Here is a 23,721-nt window from a genome sequence, read left to right as displayed (position 1 = left end):
TGCGGCTGCCGGGAAATGTGTGCCCTTTGTGGAACATTCCAGAAAAGTAGCAGGTTCTGCTCTGGAATACCAGTGCCCTTTCTCCCACCCAGACTTCTCTGCTTACCACTCCCTCTGCATTGCAGACACCACACTTCCCCCCGGACTCAGACCTTCTTCTGAAAGCAGCCGGCACCTACCACCGATTCCTGACCTGGCCCGTTCCGTACTGCAACATCAGCCAGGAGCTGCTCACCTTCATCGACGCTGAGCTCAAGGCCCCAGGTCAGTGCGGAGGCAGCTTGCGCGGGGAGCAGGGATCGTGCAGGCAGGAGGTTCTTCTGGAACTGCTCTCGGGCTGTGATCCCCTCGCCTCTCAACCTTCAGCTCGTCTCTGCCCATGGCCCCGATTCAAAACCTTGGAGTCTCCTCTTTATGGTGCTGTGTGTACCATGTGCGCACCAGCATCAGATGGCTGAAACAGTGAACGTAGGCAGTAACTCGAGGGGGAATTCTTGTCCTGCCCGGCGTTGCTCAATTGGTAGGAGTTTCGTCCAGTTACACTGAAAGGTTGTGGGTTTGATTCCCGGTCAGGGCACATACCTGGGTTTTGGGTTTGATCCCTGATCCCAACCCAGCCTGTGGGAGGCAACTGATCGATGTTTCCCTTTCTCTGTCTCTGTCCCTTCCCCTCTCTTTGAAAATCAGAAAATGTCCTCGGGAAAGGATAAAAAGGGGAAAAAACAGAGGGCTTCTCAGGGGAGGCTGAGCAGGCGTTCAGGGCAAGGAGACCACACCATGCGGCCTGTGCCTCTGCTCTGGTTATGCAAGTGGTCTCGGAGGCTGCCCAGGTCCGACAGCGAAGCCCATGTTGACACGAGGCCCTCGCGTGTTCTCTTTGCCTCAGGAGCACGTGGGAAAATGTATGTGTGTGTGGACAGGTTCAGTCTGGCCACGGAAGGTGGCTGGTGTTGGGAATGGACAGGTTAATGGGCGCCATGACAAGTGCGGGCAGGGGCCTGGTACTAACTTTTCATATGTAGAGTCTGAAAAGTAGGAATTCTTGAGAAATTGCAGGTGCTATGATACACTATTGCAGAGCAAGAGGAATCATAATCAAGTATGATGTCCTGAGAGGTAGTCTGATATTAGAGCAATTCATCCCATCAGAGGCTCAAAGGAATGAAGTCAGGAAACAAGTGAATGGAAAAAATTCAATATCCGTTCCTAATATTTAAAACCCCTCTAATATATGAAAACTTCTAATATACGGAAGTGTTCTTAATACTAGAGGCATTTCCATTTAGTCAATATTCTTTCTCTTCATGCTTACAATGATTTTGCCTATGCAAAAAAATAAAGATATTTCCTTTTCCAGAGAAGATAAAATTTTAATAGGTAGAAATCAAACAATTGCTTATTTATCAAGACTAAGAGGATCACCTGAAGGACTGTCAGACTGGTAAACAGGGAGCTAAGAGCTTTGCCATATAATGCCATTAACCAGTTAGAAGACATGAAAAAAAAAAACCCACAACAATTTGCAATAGCGACTACAAATATAAAATAAATGCAACTAACCTACATAGAAGAAACAAATTTAACCAAAGGATAAATAAATTAAAACACATGTTGCTAGATTGAGTCAATATCATAATAATATCAGGTGTTACCATGATCAAAATACATCAACATCTTTTACAATTTAACAAAATAGAGAAAGTCTATCAGTGCCCTACAATAACATTTACCCATGCATTTGATATATATAATTATGTATTCTTAAAGAAGAGTAAGGATGGATATTTCCTTACTAGGTCTTTGAAGGTACCCTAAGGCTATATGTAGTTATGAAAATCATACACTATTGGGAAAAGAATACATGAATAATGGAGCAAAATAGAATAGCTAGGAACAAATGAAATAGTAAAAAATTGTTATATAACAAAGTGGCATCCTCAAATGGGTCCTGAAAAAAAATTGGTCATTTAATAAATGATATCAGGATAATGGAGAGACCATAAAAAACAAGTTAGAATTTTATCTCCAAAAAACAAAATTGAGTTTTATAAAAATAACTTACAATTGGATTAAAAGCTTAAGGGTAGAAACAAGACCATAAAAGTCATAGAAGAAAAATAGGTCACCTGAGCTTAGAATGAAGAAGGATTGTCCCTGCAAGACAAAAATTATAAAAGGCCAACAGATTTGAGAGCATAAAATTTAAAGCTCTTTATTTGGCACAACCCACTATAAGTGAAAGGTAAATGACAAGCTAAGAAAAATATTTTCAATAAAAATTAATAGTATTCAAATCCATGAAGAGTTCTTTTGAGTCAGTTAAAAATAGGCCAACACACCAATGACCATGTGACAAAGCATGCTTTAAGCACATCAAAAAAAGAACTAAAAACATCTGAGGAACAACTCTCAAGATATTCACCCCCATTAATAATAAAGAAAATGCAAAACTTAACAGTGAGACACCATTTTCCCCTAACAAATTGGCAAAGATTTAAAAAAAAAAAAAAAAAAGCCAATATTGGTCAGGAAAGGGGAGCTGTGTCCTTTAAAATATTAAAAAGAATATCCTTTCACACAGCAGTTCCATTCCTAGAAATTTGAGCAATTATGGCTATGCAAAGGTTTTCCTACAAGGGTGTTCATCGATGAGTTCTTTCTAGTAATCAACCAATTCCAAAAAACCTAAATATTGGACATGGCTGAGTATAGTCTAGCAAAGTCACTTGGTGGAATGCTAGTCCATCATTAGAAATGATATAGAAATGTAATTACTGAGATCAGAAGATGTTGGGTAACTTGAATCTTTAAAAAACCAGGCCCCAAAATACTATGTATGTTGTAATCCCATCTTTTCTTTTAAATCTCTGCACACCAAGCCCTATGTAGTACTGACAGTGTTTCATTCTCACTGTACGCATTATACACATAGGACAGAGGGACCAAATCTTATTCCCCAACAATTCACGAACCCTCGAAAGCTCAGGACTGAAGCTCGGTCTGCAGATTTCTTTGAGGGACTCATGACTTCCTTCCCCAGCCAATCATCTATCTGACCTCTCTGCCCCCAGCCAATCAGCTGTGTGTTGTTACAGAGCAGAGCAGGCACAGGCTGAGCTTGGCCGTCACCCAAGTCTGCCTCTTGCATGAACCTCACTTTATGGGAGAGACGTGGTGGAAGAATGAAGAAATCAGGAAGACCCTGAGGAGAAGGTGTTGAACGAGGAGGTGCTTGGGCACATGATGAATCGAGAAACTGCCAACCTGACTCTCCAAGGCACCCTAAATGAACAGACCAGTTTAAGGTTAATCTCCTTCATGCCCGTCCTTCCCACTGTCCCCAAAGTAAGTAGGACTAGATCACTTCTGGGCTTCCTGCTGGGGACCAGAATGCCTTTAACAAGAATGGAAAGTTTTATTCCTGCTTATGATTTAGACGGAAAAGATTTCAATGCACATGCCTTGGCAGGACCTTCTGTCTATACCAGTGGTCGGCAAACTCATTAGTCAACAGAGCCAAATATCAACAGTACAACGATTGAAATTTCTTTTGAGAGCCGAATTTTTTAAACTTAAACTATATAGGTAGGTACATTGTCATTAACTTAATTAGGGTCCTCCTAAGGCTTAGGAAGAGCCACAGTCAAGGGGCCGAAGAGCCGCATGTGTCTCGCGAGCGCAGTTTGCAGACCACGGGTCTATACCAAAGATTTAAACAACCCTTTCTTTCTTTGACATGGCCAAGGGCGATGTTGGGTTGGGGGAGGGCCGTCACCTGCATGTGGGGCGACGGCTTCCCAATTTCGAGTGGAGCCAGCTGGCCCTCCTCCGCTGAACGCACGCTATGCCTGGAAGTGTTTTTGCGGGCAGCTGAGCAGGAACTCTGTTCTGGGCAGCCTAGCGAGCAGATGGGGAGCAGAGGGACGGGCTGTGGCGAGGTCCAGATGCTGGGACATGAGGTTCTAAGCCTGGGGGACAAAAGCCAGGCAGAGCAGCAGCTGCAGCTGGACCCAGAGCAGGGAGGACCCGTGGCGCTCTTGCCCCTCCCTGCTGAGGGGCAGTGCCCAGGGACCACTCGAGGCCTCAGATATGCCGGTGACCCAGAAGGCAGATGTGTGGAGAGGGACTCGGGCCAGGCTGCCCGTGCTAGGAACTTCTCTTCCAGGGAAAGCAGAACTGAAACAGGAAACCATCTCCTTCTCATGTCTTCAAACAAAAACCAAGCTCTCATACAAATGCACAGCGAGCCTGTGCCCCAGATGTGTTCACCCCGTCCCGAGGGAACCAGCGACACGACAGAACTGGTGTAGAGGAGGGTGTGAGAAACTGATACAGGTTTCTCATGCAAGCTAGAATAAGGTTGCAAAACTAGATACCAAATTAGTTAATGTCATCTAGGAGAATAAAACTGTAACCTTTGAGGGCATCTTTTGTCCGGAACAAAACACTCATCTCACATCCACACGTTAACCTCTGATTTCACAGAACCTGAGCCCTCATCAACAGCAAATAGTAAGTTGAACAAAATTGACCCTCATCTGCAGGAACCTTAGGTGGGCTTGTTAGAAAATGCTTCAGTGTGGTTTTGTAGAGGCATGTGGCTGAGTGCCCCACCCCTAGTGAGCCCAGCCGAGAGAGGCAATGGGAGGAACCAGGGAGGGGCTGGGATGGAGGCCGGAATGGGCTCTGGGAGGAGGAGCTGAGGCTCAATCACTTGGCGGTTACCAGTACTAGGTATTAGACCTCAGTGGTTTCAAGTCCTGGAGCTGCGGGGCCGTTGGAAAGATGTTTTACTTATGGGAGCCTCAGTTTCCTCATCTGTAAAATGGGAGGAGGATCCCTCCCTCTCAGAGCAGTTTTCGAGGCTAAATGCTGACCGCTGACCTACGTTGATTTCACGTTGCTTGGGCAGTAGGGTTTGGGGTGTGTTGGCTTAAGAGAGAGGTCCTGGCAAGGTCACAGGAAGAAGATGACCAGGGACCTGAAGAGCTGGGCCCTCCACCCAGGGAGCCTTAGGGAGCGAGTTGCCATGGAGATGAATGAAACAGTTTACTCTACTTTGATGTGGCTGGGTAGCAGAGGAAGTGGGCAGGTTATGAAGCCCCGGGCCTCCCCCTTCTTCCTGACTCCACCCCCAATAGGGTGCCTACTGGCTCCGCTCTGGGGCTGGCAGGAAACCTCACATCAGTGCTACCAGGTCCTGCCCACCACAACCCTCTGGGGTTAAGCCCACATGTTTGTTGAATATTTATGCTGTGACCACATGGCTGCACTCAGCGGAATACTTGTCTGCAAAGAATTTATCTGTAATCCTGAGGGGTGACAGTGGGCATCAATGCCTGCATCTCACCCAGACCACGGCCCCATGACGTAAGAGGGAAAAGCAATATTACTCCCATTTTGTGCATGACACAACCAAGACTGGGAGAAGTTTGTTTCTTGCCCAAGCTATAAAGCCAGGTGTGAGAGGAGAAACACAGGCCTTGGTATGACAAAAACATCTGCTTTGTTACTTATTAGTTGGTGACCTGGGGACAGGTTGCATAAGCTTTCCTCATCAAAGCAGGACTGAAATTGTGGTTGATGATGGTGGTGGTGGTGGTGATGGTGGCAATGGCTGCATTACCTGTGTGCTTACGGTGCATTCAACATTGCTAAGAATCGGTCCCATCCATCCTCCGACAGTCCCCTGATTAGTCACTAGTATTTCCATCTTTCAGATAATGAAACTTGAGGGCCAGACAATTAAGGAGCTTTTCTGTGGTCACATAGCTAACTAGAGCTCTACCACTTGAACCCATGTCTGTTTGAGTCAAAAACTACCTTCTCACATTGCAAAATGCTGTTTCTTTCAAAAGACCCAGGCAGGGGACTGCATGACTGACAGGCCCCGGGCCCTGCTGGCTCCCAAGCACCTTCTGCCCTTGGGCAGTTTCTCCTGTCCCTTTCCTATCGCCTAGTGCCCTCCCACCCTGGGCCTCCTGCCATCAGGAAGAAACCTGATGAGGTCAGTTCTGCCTGTCGACTGGTGGCAGCTGAACTGTGAATATTCTTCAGTGGCAATACGTTTCTCTTGGGACATAACTGATCATAAACATTTGCATCTCCTACTTTTTGTCTCAGATTATGGAATGAAAGGTTTAGGTCTCTTAGTGGAAAGTCAACCAACACGGACTAGTAGGAGAGGGTCTGTGCTGTTTTTACTCCGACCCCAGATACATGGGAGTCTTTCCCCCACACGCCCGTTCTCCAGCTCCCCAGACACCAGCTGGGTGTCCACAGATTCAATCCAATTCGGACACTAACCACCTGGAGTCAGCACAGACCCCGCAGTGGAGGGCTCAGTCCTGCAAGACTGGCCCCACTTCAGGTGCTGACCATAAGCCCAGGTCTCCCTTGCGTTTGACCAACCAGCTACAAATCAGGGTTTCCCAGCGCTCCCTCCTCAGGTGCAGTAATTTGCTAAAACAGCTCCTAGAAGTAGGAGAGCACTTTACTTACGTTCACTGGTTTATTGGAAAGGATACTATGAAGAATACTGAGGAACAGCCGGGTGAAGGGGTACAGAGGGCGAGGTCTGGAGGGGTCCTGAGGGTAGGAGCTTCTACCCTGTGGAGTTGGGGTGCACCGCCACCCTGGGAGCTTCCTGAACCCCATTGTTTAGGGCAGTGGTTGGCAAACTCATTAGTCAACAGAGCCAAATATCAACAGTACAACGATTGAAATTTCTTTTGAGAGCCAACATTTTTAAACTTAAACTATAGAGGTAGGTCATTGTTATTAACTTAACTAGGGTGCTCCTAAGGCTTAGGAAGAGCCACACTCAAGGGGCCAAACAGCCACATGTGGCTCGCGAGCCGCAGTTTGCCGACCACGGGTTTAGGGATTTCATGGAGGTCCTACTAAGTAGGCATGATTGACTCAATCTTGGCTGATTACCTCTATCTCCAGCCCCTCCCCCCGCTGAAGGTTGCTGGGGGAGGTCACAAAGTTCCAGCCCTTGAATCACTCACAGGGCTGGTTCCAGAGGGCACCCAGCCCGCTGCTGGAAGCTATCTAGGGACCCACCCAGAGTCACCTCATTAGCATAAACTCAGGTCCAGTTAAAGGGGCTTATTTAGATGCTCCTCTCACCCCTCACTCAGGACATGACAAGGATTTTAGGAGCTCTGTCCCAGGAACTGGGGATGAACATATAAATATAATAAATACAAATATATATTCCTCATTATATCACAATACTATAAGGGGAGACTCAGGGAAGGAGTGGAAGGCAGATGTTCCAGAAATCACAGGGTGTGATTAGTTGAGCCGGCTGCCTATAAAAGAAAGCCTGAAATAACAGTGGCTTACACTTTTGACACCCCTCCCCCTCACTTCCTCCTGTTAACTCGAATGAAGACTTGATGGCCGGCACTCCAGCAGTCGTTAGACATTGAAATGACCTTGAGGATGAGGTCTCCTGCCAGGGATGGGGGAGCAGAAAGATGGGAGAAGCCTAGTCTGAATGTTCATGGGACCACGAGTAGGAGAGGGTCTGTGCTGTTTTCACTCTGACCCCTGGATTGCCGTCCACCCGATTTTTTGTTTCAATGTCTTCGTTGGGGGTGGGGGAGTCTCATCTGATGCTCCGTGCTTCACTTGGGGACTGTTGGCATCCAGGATATCCAGCTCTGGAAATGACTCCCTCTGGGCGAGGGTGTGCCCAGGGGCACAGACGTCCTCCTAAAAGTCCCCCAACAGCAAAATCAGGCACAGGGCAAGGTTATATGGCATCTGCCTAGCTGATATGAGGCAGCTCCCAGTTCTACCTGTACTGCAATCCCCAAATGAGACTATTGGGTATTATCCTATATAATAAAAGCCTAATATGCAAATTGTCCCCTTGGGAGTTCGACCGACCGGGAGTTTGACTGCTTGCTAGGACGTGCACTGACCACCAGGGGACAGTGGGGAATGAAGGAAGGCCCCAGCGGGCAGCCGGCAGCTGCGGGAAGGAAGGCCCGATTGGCCCTGATCACTGGCCAGGCCTAGGAATTCCACCCGTGCACGAATTTCAGGTACTGGGCCTCTAGTCCTAAGATAAACAGGGAGAGAAATACAAGATGTGACTGAATGGTCCTTGTCATGGAGACTAATGGAGCAGAGCAAGCTTCAAGGAGAAAGTGGTCCACAGTATCAAAGACGAAAAGAAAAAAGCAATTCAAGGAAAATGATGATAAGGTTGAGGCCTAGGGTGTTGTGACTTCAGGAGGGCAGTCCAGGAGGGCAATGGGATTGGAAGCCAATGGCCGGCATCTGGAAGGAGGCCTGATGGAGGGAGAGTGATCTTGCCGGCTGCTCCCCTCCCCAGGAGAGTGGCAGGCTGCGTGGCCTGTGTCCATCGAGGCAGAGTGGGAGGCGAGGCGACGCGTCCGTGGGGTGTGGGTTACCGTTAAGCCGTCCCATGGTAAAAGGAAAGAGCAGATGAGTCAAGAGGAGGCGGCTTGTCTGTGTGCTCCTCGTGGGGAACCCGTGCAGAGCGGGCACCCTCATCCGCTCCAGCGTTTGAGTACGAGAGTACAGGAGTACGTGTGTGAGAGCTGCCCGACAGCGTTCCCAGTCCTGATAGGAGCAGCCACTGTCCGGGGACCATCAAACCAGACACAACAGTCACGTCCAAACATGTGACAGTTACATAAAAGAAACGCCAAGCAGAAGGCCCAGATCAAAGCAATTAGGTGCTAAGTCAGAATGCATACATTGGCCATTTTCTTCCATGTGTTAGACAAGCATCAGGGCCTTCTTTCCTGCTTTCTGCAACGCTTCCCGAGTGGATCGCCTTCCTGCTCCCCACTCCTACCGGCCCGGGCTGGCCCTGCCCCCGACAGGGAGACAGGGACCCCGTAAAGACGTCCAAGCTCTAACAAGGGTGCTGTCTCCTGAGGCCCAGCCCCTGCTCTGTCACCCTTGTCAGTGAGGAGAGTGAAACGTGCTTTCATCTCCTCCCGAGGGTGACACAGAACCGAAGACACTCGGTGGAGGGTCTGCTTCCAGCTGCAGAACGGAGCCAGGTCGCAGGAGACACTTGAGTCCATTTCTCCACACATTTAAAGTCAAGGAGACCGGCAGGTGGACGGGGCGGAGAGGAAGGCTGGGGGTGGGGGGTGCAGAGGCGCAGTCTGGGAGGGACCCCATCAGGGGTCTGTGGCCCTTGAAAAGTTGTGGAGGCCAGGCCAAGATGCTGGGGGAAGGAGAGAGTGTGGGAGGGGCTGAGGCTGAGGGGATGGCCCGAGGGGTGCCCGGCGTGCCCACTGCCGGACACCGGGACTGCGAGAGGGCAGTGTGACAGGAGCCAGGACTGCTGGACAGCAGGAGACCGGCCTCAGTTCTCCTCTCAGGGTGCTCTGCCCCACTGCCTCTGAGGAGCAAAGCTCGGAAGGTGGCTGGAGCCAGGTGGGGCCTGGGGCTCATCTTGTCAGAGGCCCCGTAGGCGTCAGGCATGATCTGCCCCTGGGCCTGAACCCCATCCAGAAACTCCCATCCGAACTGTCCGGTGCGGCCACTGTGAGGCACAGGCCACGAGCGCCAAAGGACCAGGTAACCGCGTGAACCTGTTCTTTTTCTTTGGCCACAGGAATCTCCTACCAGCGGCTGGTGAGGGCTGAGCAGGGTCTGCCCCTTCGGAGTCACCGCAGCTCCACTGTGTGAGTGCTCTTGGGGAGCGAGAAAGGGTGTGGGGTGGGGTGGGGATGGGACTACGCCCACTGTTCACCATTCCTGCACCAGCACCCCTGCATCCCTCTCTCGCTGCACCCCAACCAAGCCCCCCACAAACAGGCTTAGACCCGGAACCCAGGGATTGCTGGTGAAGTTTTGTGCGCAGAGCCGCTTTCTGGGCTGAGGGTCTTTCATCAGATTCCTAAACAGGTCTGAGACTTAAAAAAAAAAGGTTAAGAATCACCTGCATTGATCATGCCAGACGCTGGGCACACGTTACCTCACTTCACCCCACTTTTCAGATGAGGAAACTGGAGGTCAGAGAGGCCAAGTAACTTCCCCAAGGTCACACAGCAATGAGTGTCTGAGCCAGGACCGGAACCTCAGTCCTCCTCGGAATCCCATGCTCTTCCCACAGTGTCTTTCTGCTGGTTTTTAAAGCAGCATTTTCCAAACTTTTTTTTTTTAACCAGAATCTGCAATAAAGAATTTATTTTCTATGACAGCCTGGCGCGCGCGCGCACACACACACACACACACACACACACACACACACAGCTAAAACAGGTTTCATAAATTGAAACTTACCCTTACCTCCTAGGGTAGGTTCTGTCCATTTCATTTAAAAGGCAATTCTGGTGGTGACTCCGCAAATGGATTGCATTGCCCACTCACGGGTCCGGGTCTGCAGTGTGACAAACGCTAGAAGAGCAGCCTCCGTTCCGAGGCCCCTCCAGCCGGTCTCCGGGCGTGTGGGCGCTGTCTCACCCGGACACCGGGGCGCCCAGACGCTTCAGCTCCAGCAGCAGAAACTAGTCACTCCCGCCCTCCCATCCTCAGGCAGTGCAGGTCCTGAGAGAGACAGAGGGACGAGCATATTTGTAAATGTTAGCTTAGCAAGTAAATAAGCTCCCTCCCGGGCGGAGGCAGGGGGCTGGCGAACACTCACCAACATCGCCCGGGCACTTACTGAGCTCTGGGCACTGCTGTGGGCATGGCTGCTTCCTGCAATCCTCGTGCTGACCTTACAGAAAAGGCATTTTTAAGGCCGGGGAACTGAGGTTCTGAGAGGTTAGTAGGAGGTCTCGGGGCTGAGGGGGAAGCCACTCCTGTTTTCTGTGTGTTGGGAGGGATGGTCGGTTTCCCAGCGGAGATGGCTTGCAGGCTGCGAGGGCGCAGGCTGGCCAGGCTGGTCCTGCACACAGGGAGTCAAGTGGGGGAGAGTGAGGTCCTGTGTGCCCAGCACCTGGGATCAAGCCCTCAGTGAAGGAGAGGGGCTCAGTAGGGGGCTGCTTACGTGAGCCTGCCTCCTTTTTCTCATAAAGAGAGAAATCACACATCGTTTCTCCCCACGCTGATGCCTCTGACAGCGCCTGGTCCTGCGCCCAGGGCCCCGCTCTGAGCAGATGCCCACAGGGACTGGGAGTTGCGTCGCCTGCCTGGCGTTGCTTTGCACTGGTGTGAATGCAGTTTGCGGCGTGGGTTTGGGAGAGAGCGCAGCGAAGGGCAGCCATGTGCATGACAGCGTGCACGGGCGGGCGCAGGAGCACGGTGATGGCTCAGACACGTTCCAGGAGATGCAGCGACGAGGGTCGGCGTGGGCGACGTGAGAACCGTCCTGGGTTGTTAACCGTTAACTGAGTAATTGACACCTCGGGGTTCACGGTTCTCAACATTTGTGTATATTTGAAATTTTCATAATGAACGCATTTCACACGCACCGAGGAGGAGCCGGGGTGGAGTGGGGAGAGAGGCGGAGGTGGCTGGACACACACTCCTCCCCGGCCAGTGCCGGCCTGTGTGATGTGCGGGCAGTTAGAAGGGGGTCCCCCGGGCAGAGGACTGGGATGCAGCCCTGACTTGGCCCGCCTTCCTCCTGGCAGATGCCACCCCACCCCGCAACCCGTGGCTTGAGGACAAGGGCAGGGGCCAAAATTTCAGCCCCCCTGCACCATGGCATATGTCTGCTTCCCCTTCCCAAAATGATCGCCTGGCTTCCAGCGACCTCACCTAAAACACAGTCTTCTCTTGAGTAATCTTATATCCATTCAGATGTCCTGTAGAGAAAAAAAAAATGTTTATATAAAAATTAAGGTCAAACTTATTTTAAAAAAATTGAGTTCAGTGTTGAAAAGGTCTTTGAAAACACCGGGCAAAAAATACTCAAAAGTAGACCAGACACTTTCCTCTTGGAAACGGGACCCTTGAGCCCCCACCTCTCTCGTGGCCTCAGGCCCTGCCCGGGCTGTGAGGAGGCCCAGGCCTCTGGCTGGAGTGGAGGTGCGGGGGGGGAGGGGCCACAACCCCAGCATGAGGCGTGTGGCGGCGCCCCGGTGCCCACAGCCACTCCTCTGTGCCCCCAGCACCGTGCTGCTGCTGAACCCTGTGGAGGTGCAGGCGGAGTTCCTTGCCGTGGCCAACAAGCTGAGCACGCCAGGGCACTCGCCCCATAGCGCCTACATCACCCTGCTCCTGCACGCCTTCCAGGCCACCTTCGGGGCCCACTGTGACCTCGCGGGTCTGCACTGCAGGCTGCAGGTATGTGTCTGGGGCCCAGGGGTCCACGCTGCCCCCTTCTCGCAGACCTGCGTCTGCTCCATCTTAGGGCTGCAGCCTCCAGGGTACGCTGGCCTCCCTCACCCCAAAGCATGGCGGCAGTGGTTGGAGAGCCGGCCCTGCCAAGAGGCTCTCTGTTGTGCTGGGGCCTGACCAGGGTGGGTGGGACCCACCTCAGGGGAACGAGATTCAGACTGAAGCTGGAAGACTGGTGTCTGGCCCCAGCTCTGGGACAGACCCCGGACAGACCCTCTGCTCTGAGCCCTTCTCTCATGACCATGTCCTCAGAGGGGGGTTGGGGGCAGGCCTGGCTCCTGGGCTGTGGGTGGAGATGGGTGATGAGTCTGGGAGGGCCTGGGCCCTGCTGCCCTGGGTAAGACCTGGGAAGTGGAGGCGGGCAGCCAGCCATGGCAGAGGAGCAAGCCGGTCTCCTCCTGGGGTTCCAGTCCAAGGCGCTGGCCGAGCTTGAGGACGTCTACACGGAGACGGCAGAGGCCCAGGAGCTGGCCTCTGGCATCGGGGATGCAGCCCAGGCCCGGCAGTGGCTCAGGACCAAGCTGAAGGCGGTGGGAGAGAAAGCTGGCTTCCTCGAAGTCTTAGGTGAGGCCCTGGGACAGGGGGGCCCACTTTCCCCGTGGCCTGCTCTGGCGCCCACCGTGAGCAGTCCAGGTTGGCTGGAGGCTCTGCTCCACACCGTCCCTCGGGGACCACGCTCCTCAGCGTGTCCTCCACCCTGGTGCCTGGTGCCCGGGTCCTGCCTGCGGGGTCAGGGCTGGGCGCACCATGTGGGGCTGTGGGAAGAGGAAAAGCATGTGCTAATCAAGGGCAAGGGCCTCTCACTTGACGTGAAGACAATACGGAAGTCGCGTGCGTCACATCGACCCATATCCCCTTGGCCCACTTTGGTCACATGGCCACACCTCCCCCCGAGGAGCCTGGGAAACTTCCTCTCCACACCGTGTGACCGCAGAAGAAGGGACACGGTGTTCTCGCATCTGAAGGGGGAGTGCCCCCGTTTTGCTGTTTGGCCCCTGTGAAAGGAGGCGCAAAGTGTGTGCCGCCACATTTACACAGCGTATACAAGGCATGGCACCCCCACGGTGCCCTCTGGCTGCGAGCCAGCACCCCAGCTCTCAGCTCCAGCTCCGCCCTGGCCCACCCAGCTTCGCGGCCTGGCCTGTCCTCTCCCAACTCTGCCCTCTTCTTTAAGGCGAGGGCACTGGGCTGGCCGATCCCAGGGCTCCTTCCCAGGCCTCACCTGGGCCGGCCCCGCCCGTTCTTACAGATCCTGCCAACCCAGGCAAGCTCCGCACCATCCCCATCCCTGTCGCCAGGTGCTACACCTACAGCTGGAACCAGGACAGCTTTGGTAAGCAGCCGGCTGGGGCCTCATGGCGCCCACCCCAGCGGCCTGGGCTCTCTTCCCGGCCCGTCTGGGCAGCCGCCTCCACTCCCCACCAGCCCTCCGGCCTGAGCAGGCTCTGGGCAGGGCACAGGGCCGCACGCTGAGTCCTGGGCTGGACTTGATCCGCCTTCTGGCACCTCCTCCCCAAGTTCATTCTGTCGGAGCCTGTCACCCTCCCAGAGGTGAGCGGGAGAGGTTTCCCGGCCCGTACACCCAGCAGTGTCTCCCTTTCCCCGTGCAGACGTCCTGCAGGAGATGCTGCTCAAGGAACAGGAGCTGCTGGAGCCGGGGCTCCTGGGGGACGAGGACGAGGACGAGGACGAGGAGGAGGAAGAGGAGGAGGAAGAGGAGGAGGAGGACTTGGAAACGGATGGGCCCTGTGCCCAGAGGGACTCACTGTTTTCCACCAGCTCGGAGGCCTCCCGTGACTCCACCCTGTCCCTCGCCTCGTCCCAGGCCTCGGGGGCCACCCTCTCCAGCCAGGTGCTGACCTCCTTTGTCTCGGGCCTCTCGGACGGCATGGACAGCGGCTACGTGGAGGACAGCGAGGAGAGCTCCCCGGAGTGGCCCAAGAGGCCGGGCGGCCGGGAGCGCCGGGGCTACCGCAGGCCCGGGCAGAAGTTTAACAGGATCTACAAACTGTTCAAGAGCACCAGCCAGCTGGTGCTGCGGAGGGACTCTCGCAGCCTGGAGGGCAGCCCGGACTCGGCACTGCCCCTGCGGCGGGCCGGCAGCCTCTGCAGCCCCCTGGACAGCCCGGGCCCGCCCCCGTCCCGGGCCCAGCGCTCCCGCTCCCTGCCCCAGCCCAAGCTCGGCATCCAGCTGCCCAGCTGGCTCCTGGCGCCCGCCTCGCGCCATCAGCGCCGCCGCCCCTTCCTGAGCGGGGACGAGGACCCCAAGGCTTCCACCCTCCGCGTGGTGGTCTTCGGCTCCGATCGGATCTCGGGGAAGGTAGCCCGGGCCTACAGCAACCTGCGGTAAGAGCCGGAGTGGGTCGTCTCTGCCGGAGTGGCGGGGTGGTGGTGCTGGTGGCATCTCAGGCTTGAGCTGACCTCCCACAGGGACCCGGGGCACCTTCTCACCACCTTCTTGTTGCCAGGCTGCTGGAGAGCAATCGCCCCCTCCTCACCCGGTTCTTCAAGCTGCAGTTCTTCTACGTGCCCATGAAGCGAAGCCAGGGGGCCTGCTCCAGCGCCTGCCCGGCCCCTCGGAGCCAGACACCGCCGCTTCCCCCCGAGTCCCCGAGGCACCCCCTCCCTACAGTATGTCCCGGCCCTGCACCAAACGGGGTGGGAAAGTAGGTGGACGTGAGCAGGTGGCAGTCATCCCAGAGGGCTGGTTGGAGGCCACTAAGCCATCACTGTGGTGGTGGGCACCTTCTCCCGCCTGGCCCCTGGCCCTTGCTCCCGGGAGTGGTCCCCGCCCTGCACGTGGGGGTGGCATTTTGCTGTATGACACAGACCTGTCCGAGGGTAGGGGGAAGCTCAGATGTGGGGTGCAGGGCTGCCCAGGGCCCTGGCAGGCCTCCTGGGTCGCCGGGCATGACTCTCGCCCCTGTCTCAGGAGCTGGGCGCGGCCCAGTGGGAGGAGAGCACCAACGACATCTCTCACTACCTCGGCATGCTCGACCCCTGGTATGAGCGCAACGTGCTGGGCCTCATGCACCTGCCCCCCGAAGTCCTGTGCCAGGTAAGCGGCCCCTGGGAGGGGAGAGAAGGCCCGCTGGCTGGGGTCACCCAGCCTCACTCAGAGGCCCTGGTTTGGGGAGCTCCAGCTCGAGGACTCCACGGAGGGCCAGGGTGCCCTTGGGAATGAGCAGAGAGTAGGCGAAAAGCGGGACAGGGCTCTGGGGGCAAGGGGTGAAGTCACCAGAGTGACAGGGAGGCTCTCAGAAGGATCCAGACGACCTGGGGCTTGGGCCCCGTCCTCAGCTCTGCCCTGTCCAGCTCTGTCAGGGGCCTTCCTGAGCCCCCGGGCCAGGCCAGGGAGCCGTGTGGAGATCGGCTGTGGGTGCTCCCCTGACCGTCTATTTTCTGCTTTCGCCTCACCACCCCCTCCCTGGCTCTCTCCTCTGCGTCTCCCTCTGCATGTGTGTGCATGTTCCTCTGCCTCTCATCTTCCCTTTCCCTCCCACTCGCCATCCACCTGCCCCTCTGGCTCTGGCTCCCCCGACGCAGCAGTCCCTGAAGGCTGACTCCCGGCCCCTGGAGGGCTCCCCCACCCAGCTGCCCATCCTGGCCGACATGCTGCTCTATTACTGCCGCTTCGCTGCACGGCCGGTGCTGCTGCAGGTCTACCAGACAGAGGTGAGTGCCTGTCGCCCCAGCCACCTGCTCCCTGGGACTCACAGGCAGGCCTCCCTCACATCGCCGGGCCCCAGCCTATGCCCCGTCCCCACCACGTGGCAGCCCCCGGCCCTGAGCCAGAGGAGCCTGGAGGGTCCCTGCAGGAGGTCCACCCTGACGCCCGGTCTTGCCCTCTGCAGCTGACCTTCATCACCGGGGAGAAGACCACGGAGATCTTCATTCATTCCCTGGAGCTGGGTCACTCTGCCGCCACGCGAGCCATCAAGGCTTCAGGTGAGTGCTGCCTGAGTCCCGGGGACACAGGTGGGGGTGGGGGGGCGGGAGGTGGAGCCCTGGGGAGGGAGGGCCCTGGGAGGCAGGGTCACCGGAAAGCAGGGCCAGAGGTGGGGGGCGGGGAGGTAGGGCCCCAGGGTCTGTAAGGGGCACCGAGTGAAGGGTCTGTCTGCGTGTGGCACAGGTCCTGGCAGCAAGAGGCTGGGCATTGATGGGGACCGGGAGGCCGTCCCTCTAACACTACAGATAATTTACAGCAAGGTAAGATGGCGCTGGGCCACGGCCCTCTGGGGTCTGCTCCTGGGCCTCCTCACGCAGCGTCAGACTCGGGTTCCCGGGCCCCAGTGTTCAAGCTGGAGCCCGCAGAGGCCACCCCCCCCCTGTGCTCTGCCCCTCCTGGATGTGCCCAGCAGCTGCCGTGAGGTGTCCGGGCCGGGCTACAGGGCTAGGGTGGAGAGTGGGGCAAGGCTGGGCTTCCAGAGGCACCACGAGGGAGAGGCTGTGGTCTGGGGCCGGTGTGCCAGGCTGGGTGCATGGGAGGTGGGATTAGTGTCAGTGAAGAGATATTTGAGGTGAGGGAGGAAGGGGTGCCCATGAGCATGTGTCTCTGAGCCTGTCACACTTTGGGGGACAGGCCGTGAGAGCCCTGACCTCACCTCCTGCCTTCTTTTCTTTCTTCCTTCTTTCAATCATTCAAAAGGTATTTATTTAGCACCTACTCCTGCCAGGCCCTGTGCTGGGCAAGGGAGAATGCAGTAAGCAGGGAGGGCTGGGCCCTGCCTTTAGCTTTTTCAGAAGAGAGAGACAGACAGGAAACGAGGAAATGACCAAGGTCGTGTCTGAGTAGCGAGCGATGACAAGGCAATCAAAGGGCTGATGGGATGGTGATCATGGGGCTACTTTACATTTGGTGGCCATGGCAGTGGGCAGGTGGGACTGCCCCTGAGAGCTGTGTGCCAGGTGTTTGTTAGCACCTACTGGGCCCCAGGCATTGTTCTGGGCACAGGTAGTGCTGTCAAGAGTGAACAAAATGCTGGCAGCCTAGAGCAGTTATGGCGAACCTTTTGAGCTCGGCGTGTCAGCATTTTGAAAAACCCTAACTTAACTCTGGTGCCGTGTCACATATAGAAATGTTTTGATATCTACAACCATAGTAAAACAAAGACTTATATTTTTGATATTTATTTTATATATTTAAATGCCATTTAACAAAGAAAAATCAACCAAAAAAATGAGTTCGTGTGTCACCTCTGACACGCATGTCATAGGTTCGCCATCACTGGCCTAGAGGGATGGTAGGCATTGGTTAGATGGACCCACAGATGCATAATTACAACTGTGACAAACAGATGAAGGAGTACATGGTACTGGGAGAACCTCCAGGGGATCCCTCAACCCAGTCTGGAAAGTTAGACGCTTCTTAGAGAAGGGACATTGAGTCAATATTAGGGGGGGTGGGGGAAGACAGGAATTCATTAGTTAAGCTAAAAAGAGAGGAATGTATTCCCCAGACAGAGGAAGCAGCATGTTCAAAGGCCCTGTGGTAGAAGAGAGCATGAACAGCAAAGGCGACGAGGCGAGGCTGAAGAGAGAGGCGGGGCCAGGATACCAAGGGCCTTAGTGACAGTGAGAGGAGTTTTGTCCAGTCATAAGAGCAATGGGTATTCTTGGAAGGGGCTTAAGTTTGGGGTGGTGCCCCTGGCAGCTCTGTGGAGAACAGATTGGCGGGTCCACGGGGGCCATGGCAAGGCCCATGGGAGGCTCCGGTGGTTTCCCAGGAGAGAAATGTGGCCGCCAGGTCTAGCTGGTGGTGGTGGAGATGGGAAGGAATGGGGGCTAGATGTGGATTATGCGAGCAGCAGGGCGTAGGGGTGGGTTGGAAAAAGAGGGGCCCGGACTCCCGGATTTCAGTCTTCTGAGACTAATAATGCATTGTCTCAGAAGCAGCCCAGGTCCGGTAGCAGCAGATCAGGAATGCATGCGGGACATGTGAGTTTGCAGTGCCCTTGAGAGGCAGAAGGAAGAAGTCAGAGGAGGCAGTTGGATGGATGGGCCTGAACTCAGACATGAAATATGAGGAGGGGTGTATAGGTGGTCGAGGTTCCCTAATGGAGAAAGTAGAAGTGCGAAGAGCGGAGGAGCCAGGAGAAGGTCCTGAGACCTGTGTCATGTGACCGCAGGCAGAGGAGGGTGTCGGGCTGAGCAGAGGCCCTGGCCGAAAGGTGGTGGGGAACCAGGCGTGTGCCCTCACAAAAGCCAGGGGAGGAGAGGGGTGAACAGAAGCAAATTCTCCTGCAAGATCAAGTGAGCTGACCTTGAGATTGACCAAGGACCGAGAAACCCTCTTGGGTTTGGCAACATGGAGGCCCCCCATGAAAGAGGGTGGCAGGCTGGCTCTGCTGGGAGCTCCAGGCCTGTGGGCCCCTCTCTTCCTCACTCTGGGCTCAGCAGGAGGTCATCAAGGCCACCCCTTAGGTGCTCTCAGCTCTCGTGTCCTATGACCTGGTCACAAGGCTGACCCATGGACCACGCTAGCGGCATCACGCCCTCCCCGGAGTCAGCAAGGTCTCTACAGGGGCCAGGGGTCTCAGTGAAGGAGCCGGCAGACCTGGGTGGAGGAGAGAGAGCTCCCTGGGTGTGCCCACGACAGGCAGCTCCGGGCCCTGGCAATCTGGGCCTCTTCTTTGAAAGGAAGGTGGCAGGCCACGGGGCCCCGAGCTGAGAGAGGACCTGGTTTGCTGCCTTTGCAGGGGGCCATCAGCGGACGAAGTCGCTGGAGTAACATGGAGAAGGTCTGCACCTCCATCAACCTCAACAAGGCCTGCCGGAAGCAGGAGGAGCTAGGTTGGTCGGGTGGGCGGGCAGTGCAGGGGTGGTGGCGGGGAGGGGCTCTGGGCCTGGCCTGAGCACCCCTGCCCTTCAGACTCCGGTGTAGAGTCCCTGACGCTAAACCTGACGGAAGTGGTGAAGAGGCAAAACCCCAAATCCAAGAAGGGCTTTAACCAGGTAAGGGCTTCCCTCTCCTTGAAGCCACACCCTCTGGAGACTGACGGGTGAGTATGCACCTGTGTGCGTGCACGTGGGCATGTTGTGTGAGAGGAGGGGTGTCCAAGGCTCTGGGGGGTGTGGGGGGAGGGGAAGCAGGGGGAGGGGTGAGGTTTGGGTGTGCTCACATGTGGGGTGCTGTGGGGCGTTAGGAGGAAGGGGGGGGCTCTGTGAGAGGAAATGTGGTGTGGAAGGGTTCTGCCCTAAGTCAGAGGCAGAGCGGGCTGTGGGACCCCCAGGGCTCTTGCAGGGGGATGGGAGCGGGGGGGGGGGGGAGGGGGGGCGCGTGAGCGCAGTGCAACTTCTCCTTGGAGGGCATTTGCTTCTTCCAGGCTCAGGAAAGGGCAGAGCCAGGCCCCGAGCTGCCCACAGAACCCCTCCCCTGCGCTGGCCATTAGCCTTAGAGAGCTGACAGACAAACGCCCACCCCACCCCAGGGTGGCGGGCAATCCCAGGGGACTGACCTGGGCCTTCCTTCCAGATCAGCACCTCGCAGATCGAAGTGGACAAGGTACAGATTATCGGCTCCAAAATCTGCCCCTTTGCGGTGTGCCTGGACCAGGATGAGAGGAAGATCCTGCAGAGTGTGGTCAGGTAGGAAGGGGCGCGGCTCTGCCCCAGCTGCGTGAGGTGGAGGGAAGGGTCCCTGTCTGTGCTGTTCCCACCCGGAGGCCTGGAAGTGGCTGGAGGGATGTGAGCCTGTCCTGACTCCTGCCCCCACAGGTGTGAGGTCTCACCTTGCTACAAGCCCGAGAAGAGCAGCCTCGGCCCCCAGCCCCAGAGGTCGCCCCACTCACCGGCCCAGGCCACGCCCGATCTCTGCTCCCTCCTCTGCCTGCCCATCATGACTTTCAGCGGGGCGCTGCCCTAGCGAGGCTCTGCACCCACCGCCCCGCACCCCACCCACCCACCCACCCCGGACAGAAAGCCCAGAAGCGGCCTCTTCCGAGCCTCTCCAGACGGTCGGTCGGTTAGCGGTGAGGGTCTCGCTCCTGGTGGAGAACCACAGGGGCCTGTGCGGGGTCCGGGTCCTGCCGAGGGCCCTGCACTGGGCAGGGCAGCGCGTCGGTGGTTTCTGGGGCCCCGGGGCTCTGCTTGGGACAGAAACAGGCTTTAGGGAGAGAGGGGCCTGGCCACACAGCCCCTCAGATTCCTGAGGTAGAAGGAGAGCTCACCTCTGAGGGCCCCGGCCACCAACATGCTCCGTATCCTTTCCAGAAGAAAGACCGGAGGCCCTGGTGCTCTGAGGTCTGGGTTAGGCCTCCTCTCCCACCTGCGGCCCAGCGGGCCCACTCCTTCCTTTGTCAAAGGCCTGGGAAACCCTTTGTGTCCGGAGCTCAGTCCCCTCGACTCCAGAAATGTGGACGAGACTTTTCATTCCTGACCTTCAGCCCAGTCCCCATCCCTATCCCCCTCTCTCTTCCCCTACCTCTCTCTCTCTTCCACTCTCTTTAAAAATCAGTGAAAAAGGATCCTCAGGTGAGGAATACTAAATAAATAAATAAATAAACAAACAAACAAATAAATAAAGGCTAGGGCGATCGGGTGGAGGGCAGGGCCGGGGCCAGGATTTGAACTGGCGGAGGTGTGCATGTTGTGTGAGAGGAGGGGTGTCCAAGGACAGTTGTATCCTGCACAGACCCCCTCCTTCCTCTCCTGCTTCCTCCTGATCCAAAGGTTCTGGGCCTGTCGGAGCCCAGAGGATTCACAGCTGGAGAGACGTGGACAGGGCCAGCTCCCACCCGGAGTCGGCACTCCTCCCGCCCAGCCGGGCTCCAGAGAGTGGCCGGCTCTACACTGTCAATATTTCTTATTGTGTGAACAAGATGTCCTCCTGTATGAGCAAGGGTAGGAATGAATTGAATTTAATATTATTGTTAAATAAAACATCAATCTTGTATTTAATGACCGAGAGTTATTTTGTTGTGTGACAGTTAACTGCTAGTTGGGCAGTTCACATACATTATTTCACCTACAGCAGAAATAAGATTCTTGGGGGGTTGTTTTGTTGATTTGGGGAATTTTCTTCTCTGTAGAAAATGTATTTGTGCTTAAGTTTTCCCCGACACGGTTCCATTTAAGCCTTATCATGCTGCTGAGAGGAAGGAAAGTCAGCTTAATGCGGGCCCTCCGGCTCTGGGGCAGTTGTCAGTCTTGGGGCACGGGGAGGGAGAGAAGAGGAGGTAAAGGGGTGGTGGAGGACACCTGTGACCTGGGAGAAGTACGTAGCACCAAACACAACTGCTCCAAACACGGCTGCTGGAGATGGAGGAAGAAGGAAGCGTGAGATGCCCAGGTCTGCACCAGCCCCTCTTGCAAACAGGAAAGCACAGCCGATGCTCTGTGCGCTGACTGTGCTTGTTTAGTCTCGCTCATGCATCCATAGGCATCGAGGGGGCCCTGGGTCGAAGTCGGGCTCAGAGTGGCTGGGTTCGGGCTGCAGGTTGGGCTCCGGTCTGCTGGGTGGGTCCCTCGGGCACCTCGGGCCGGCATGTTAGCACTAGAGAGGAAAGCAGCGACAGGTGCTGCCTCCTCGGGCCTGGGCCTGGGCCTGGCGCAGCATCTGCTCCTAACATCCAACTGGCCAACAGTGAAGAGGCACAACAGCTCTTAACTCGGCAAATCTCATCCACCAGTTCAATAAGCTCAGCAAGTCTCCTACAGAATAAAAACAAAATTACATGAGAAGAGCACTTCACTTCATTTCCGATTTCTTTCCAAAATTCCATAACCCTAGTCTAACGAAGAAGATATCAGATAACCCCTGTGGGACATTCTACGGGATAATCTGACCATTTCATCGGCCAGTCGGTGTCATAAAAAACAAGGAAGGACCAAAGGAGACTCAGGAAACCTGAAAACTAAATGCAATGTGGTACCCGGATTGGCTCATGAAACAGAAAGAGAAGATTAATGGAAAAAATGGGTGAAATTCCAATAAAGTCTGGAGTTTATATTTTAAAACACACAAGTACCTCATTGTCAAACTCCTGTGGGGAGCAGGGTGGGTGTGGGGAGGGGGGAGGTAATGAAGAAAACGTAAAGACAGCTCAAGGGAAAAAATACATGTTATCGCTGAAACCGGTTTGGCTCAGTGGATAGAGCATCGGCCTACGGACTGAAAGGTCCCGGGTTCGATTCCGGTCAAGGGCATGTACCTGGGTTGCGGGCACATCCCCAGTAGGAGGTGTGCAGGAGGCGGCTGATCGATGTTTCTCTCTCATCAATGTTTCTAACTCTATCTCTCTCCCTTCCTCTCTGTAAAAAATCAATAAAATATATTTTTTAAAAAAATACATGTTATCATCAAAGGATCAACAATAAAACTGAGATCTCTCTTCTCAACAGTAACAGTAGAAGCCAGAAGACAATGAAATGACACCCTCAAAGGGCTGCAGAACCCCATCAACCTAGAATTCTATACCTAGTATTGTCCAATGATTTTTTAAAAATTATACACTGTTCATGAGAGACATACTTTAAATCTTAAGAACACAGAAAAACTAAAAGGATAACACCATGCACACATGACCCAAATATCAAACATTTTTAAGGCAAGAAACAAAAGATAAAGAGGGACATTTTATAAAGATCAAAGAGTCAATCCAACAAAAAGATATCACAATCATGAGTCTGTATGCATCCCATGACATGCATTTAAACTATAAAGCAGAGACTGTTTCTACATCTCTACAGCCATAGTGAAATACTTTAACACACTTCTTTCAGTAGCTGATAGAACAAATAGACAAAAAATCAGTAGTGATATAGAAGATCTGGACGAAACAATTAATAAATGTGATCTTGCCTGTCTGGTGTGGCTCAGTGGTTGAGCATGGACCTATGAAGCAGGAAGTCATGGTTCAATTCCCAGTTGGGGCACATACCCGGGTTGCAGGTTCCATCCCCTGTATGGGGCTTGCAGGAGGCAGCTAATCAATGAGTCTCTTTCATCATTGATGTTTCTATCTCTCCCTCTCCCTTCCTCTCTGATATCAATAAAAATATATTTTAAAGAATATAAATAATCCTATCCTGTATAATAAAAGGCTAATATGCAAATAGACTGAACAGCAGAACAACTGGAACAACCAACCAACCAAACAACTGGTCACTATGACCACCATGGGGCGTGTGCAGAACATGGTGGGCATTGGCCGTGGTGGGATGGTGGAGCAGGTGAGCGGGGTCGCCAGACCAAGGCAGAGCGCCGGTTGCTGTCGTGGGGGCGAGCCTCTGGTGGTTACTGAAAATTCTTTGCTCCCAGGCACCGCAGTCCCGCCTGACACTCACACCTGCTGATGGCCCCAGCCCCGCTTGCACCCACAGCTGGCGCCGGAGCCACTGTTTGCACCCACTGCTGGTGCTGGTCCCAATCACTCGGCGCCATCAGCAGGTGCGAGCGTCAGCTGCCAGCCCAGATCACCCCTGAGGGCT

The 23,721-nt window shown here is 54.7% G+C and overlaps 1 protein-coding gene across 3 annotated transcripts in view; it reads left to right on the top strand.

Moving 5' to 3' along the window:
* Positions 1-21,184, top strand: part of PIK3R5 (phosphoinositide-3-kinase regulatory subunit 5) — a 70,958-nt gene extending 49,774 nt beyond the window's left edge. For 2 of the 3 annotated variants that reach the window (XM_036341583.1, XM_036341582.1), the window contains exons 5-19: positions 126-264; positions 9,617-9,686; positions 12,063-12,237; positions 12,702-12,855; positions 13,541-13,624; positions 13,902-14,637; positions 14,760-14,922; positions 15,224-15,349; positions 15,838-15,966; positions 16,146-16,239; positions 16,424-16,500; positions 18,990-19,083; positions 19,163-19,245; positions 19,766-19,878; positions 20,008-21,184. In XM_036341583.1, the coding sequence (XP_036197476.1) occupies positions 126-264; positions 9,617-9,686; positions 12,063-12,237; positions 12,702-12,855; positions 13,541-13,624; positions 13,902-14,637; positions 14,760-14,922; positions 15,224-15,349; positions 15,838-15,966; positions 16,146-16,239; positions 16,424-16,500; positions 18,990-19,083; positions 19,163-19,245; positions 19,766-19,878; positions 20,008-20,155 (2,385 nt within the window). In that variant the 3' untranslated portion in view covers positions 20,156-21,184. The remainder of the gene's footprint in view (positions 1-125; positions 265-9,616; positions 9,687-12,062; positions 12,238-12,701; positions 12,856-13,540; positions 13,625-13,901; positions 14,638-14,759; positions 14,923-15,223; positions 15,350-15,837; positions 15,967-16,145; positions 16,240-16,423; positions 16,501-18,989; positions 19,084-19,162; positions 19,246-19,765; positions 19,879-20,007) is intronic. The other variant, XM_036341584.1, reaches the window with a different exon arrangement.
* The last annotated feature ends 2,537 nt before the right edge of the window (positions 21,185-23,721 follow it).

The sequence above is a fragment of the Myotis myotis genome, unplaced genomic scaffold (assembly GCF_014108235.1).
Source record: "Myotis myotis isolate mMyoMyo1 unplaced genomic scaffold, mMyoMyo1.p scaffold_m19_p_17, whole genome shotgun sequence".
NCBI classification, from domain to species: Eukaryota; Metazoa; Chordata; class Mammalia; order Chiroptera; family Vespertilionidae; genus Myotis; species Myotis myotis.
Note: the sequence above shows the minus strand (reverse complement) of the source record. Positions and strands in the feature narration are given on the sequence as shown.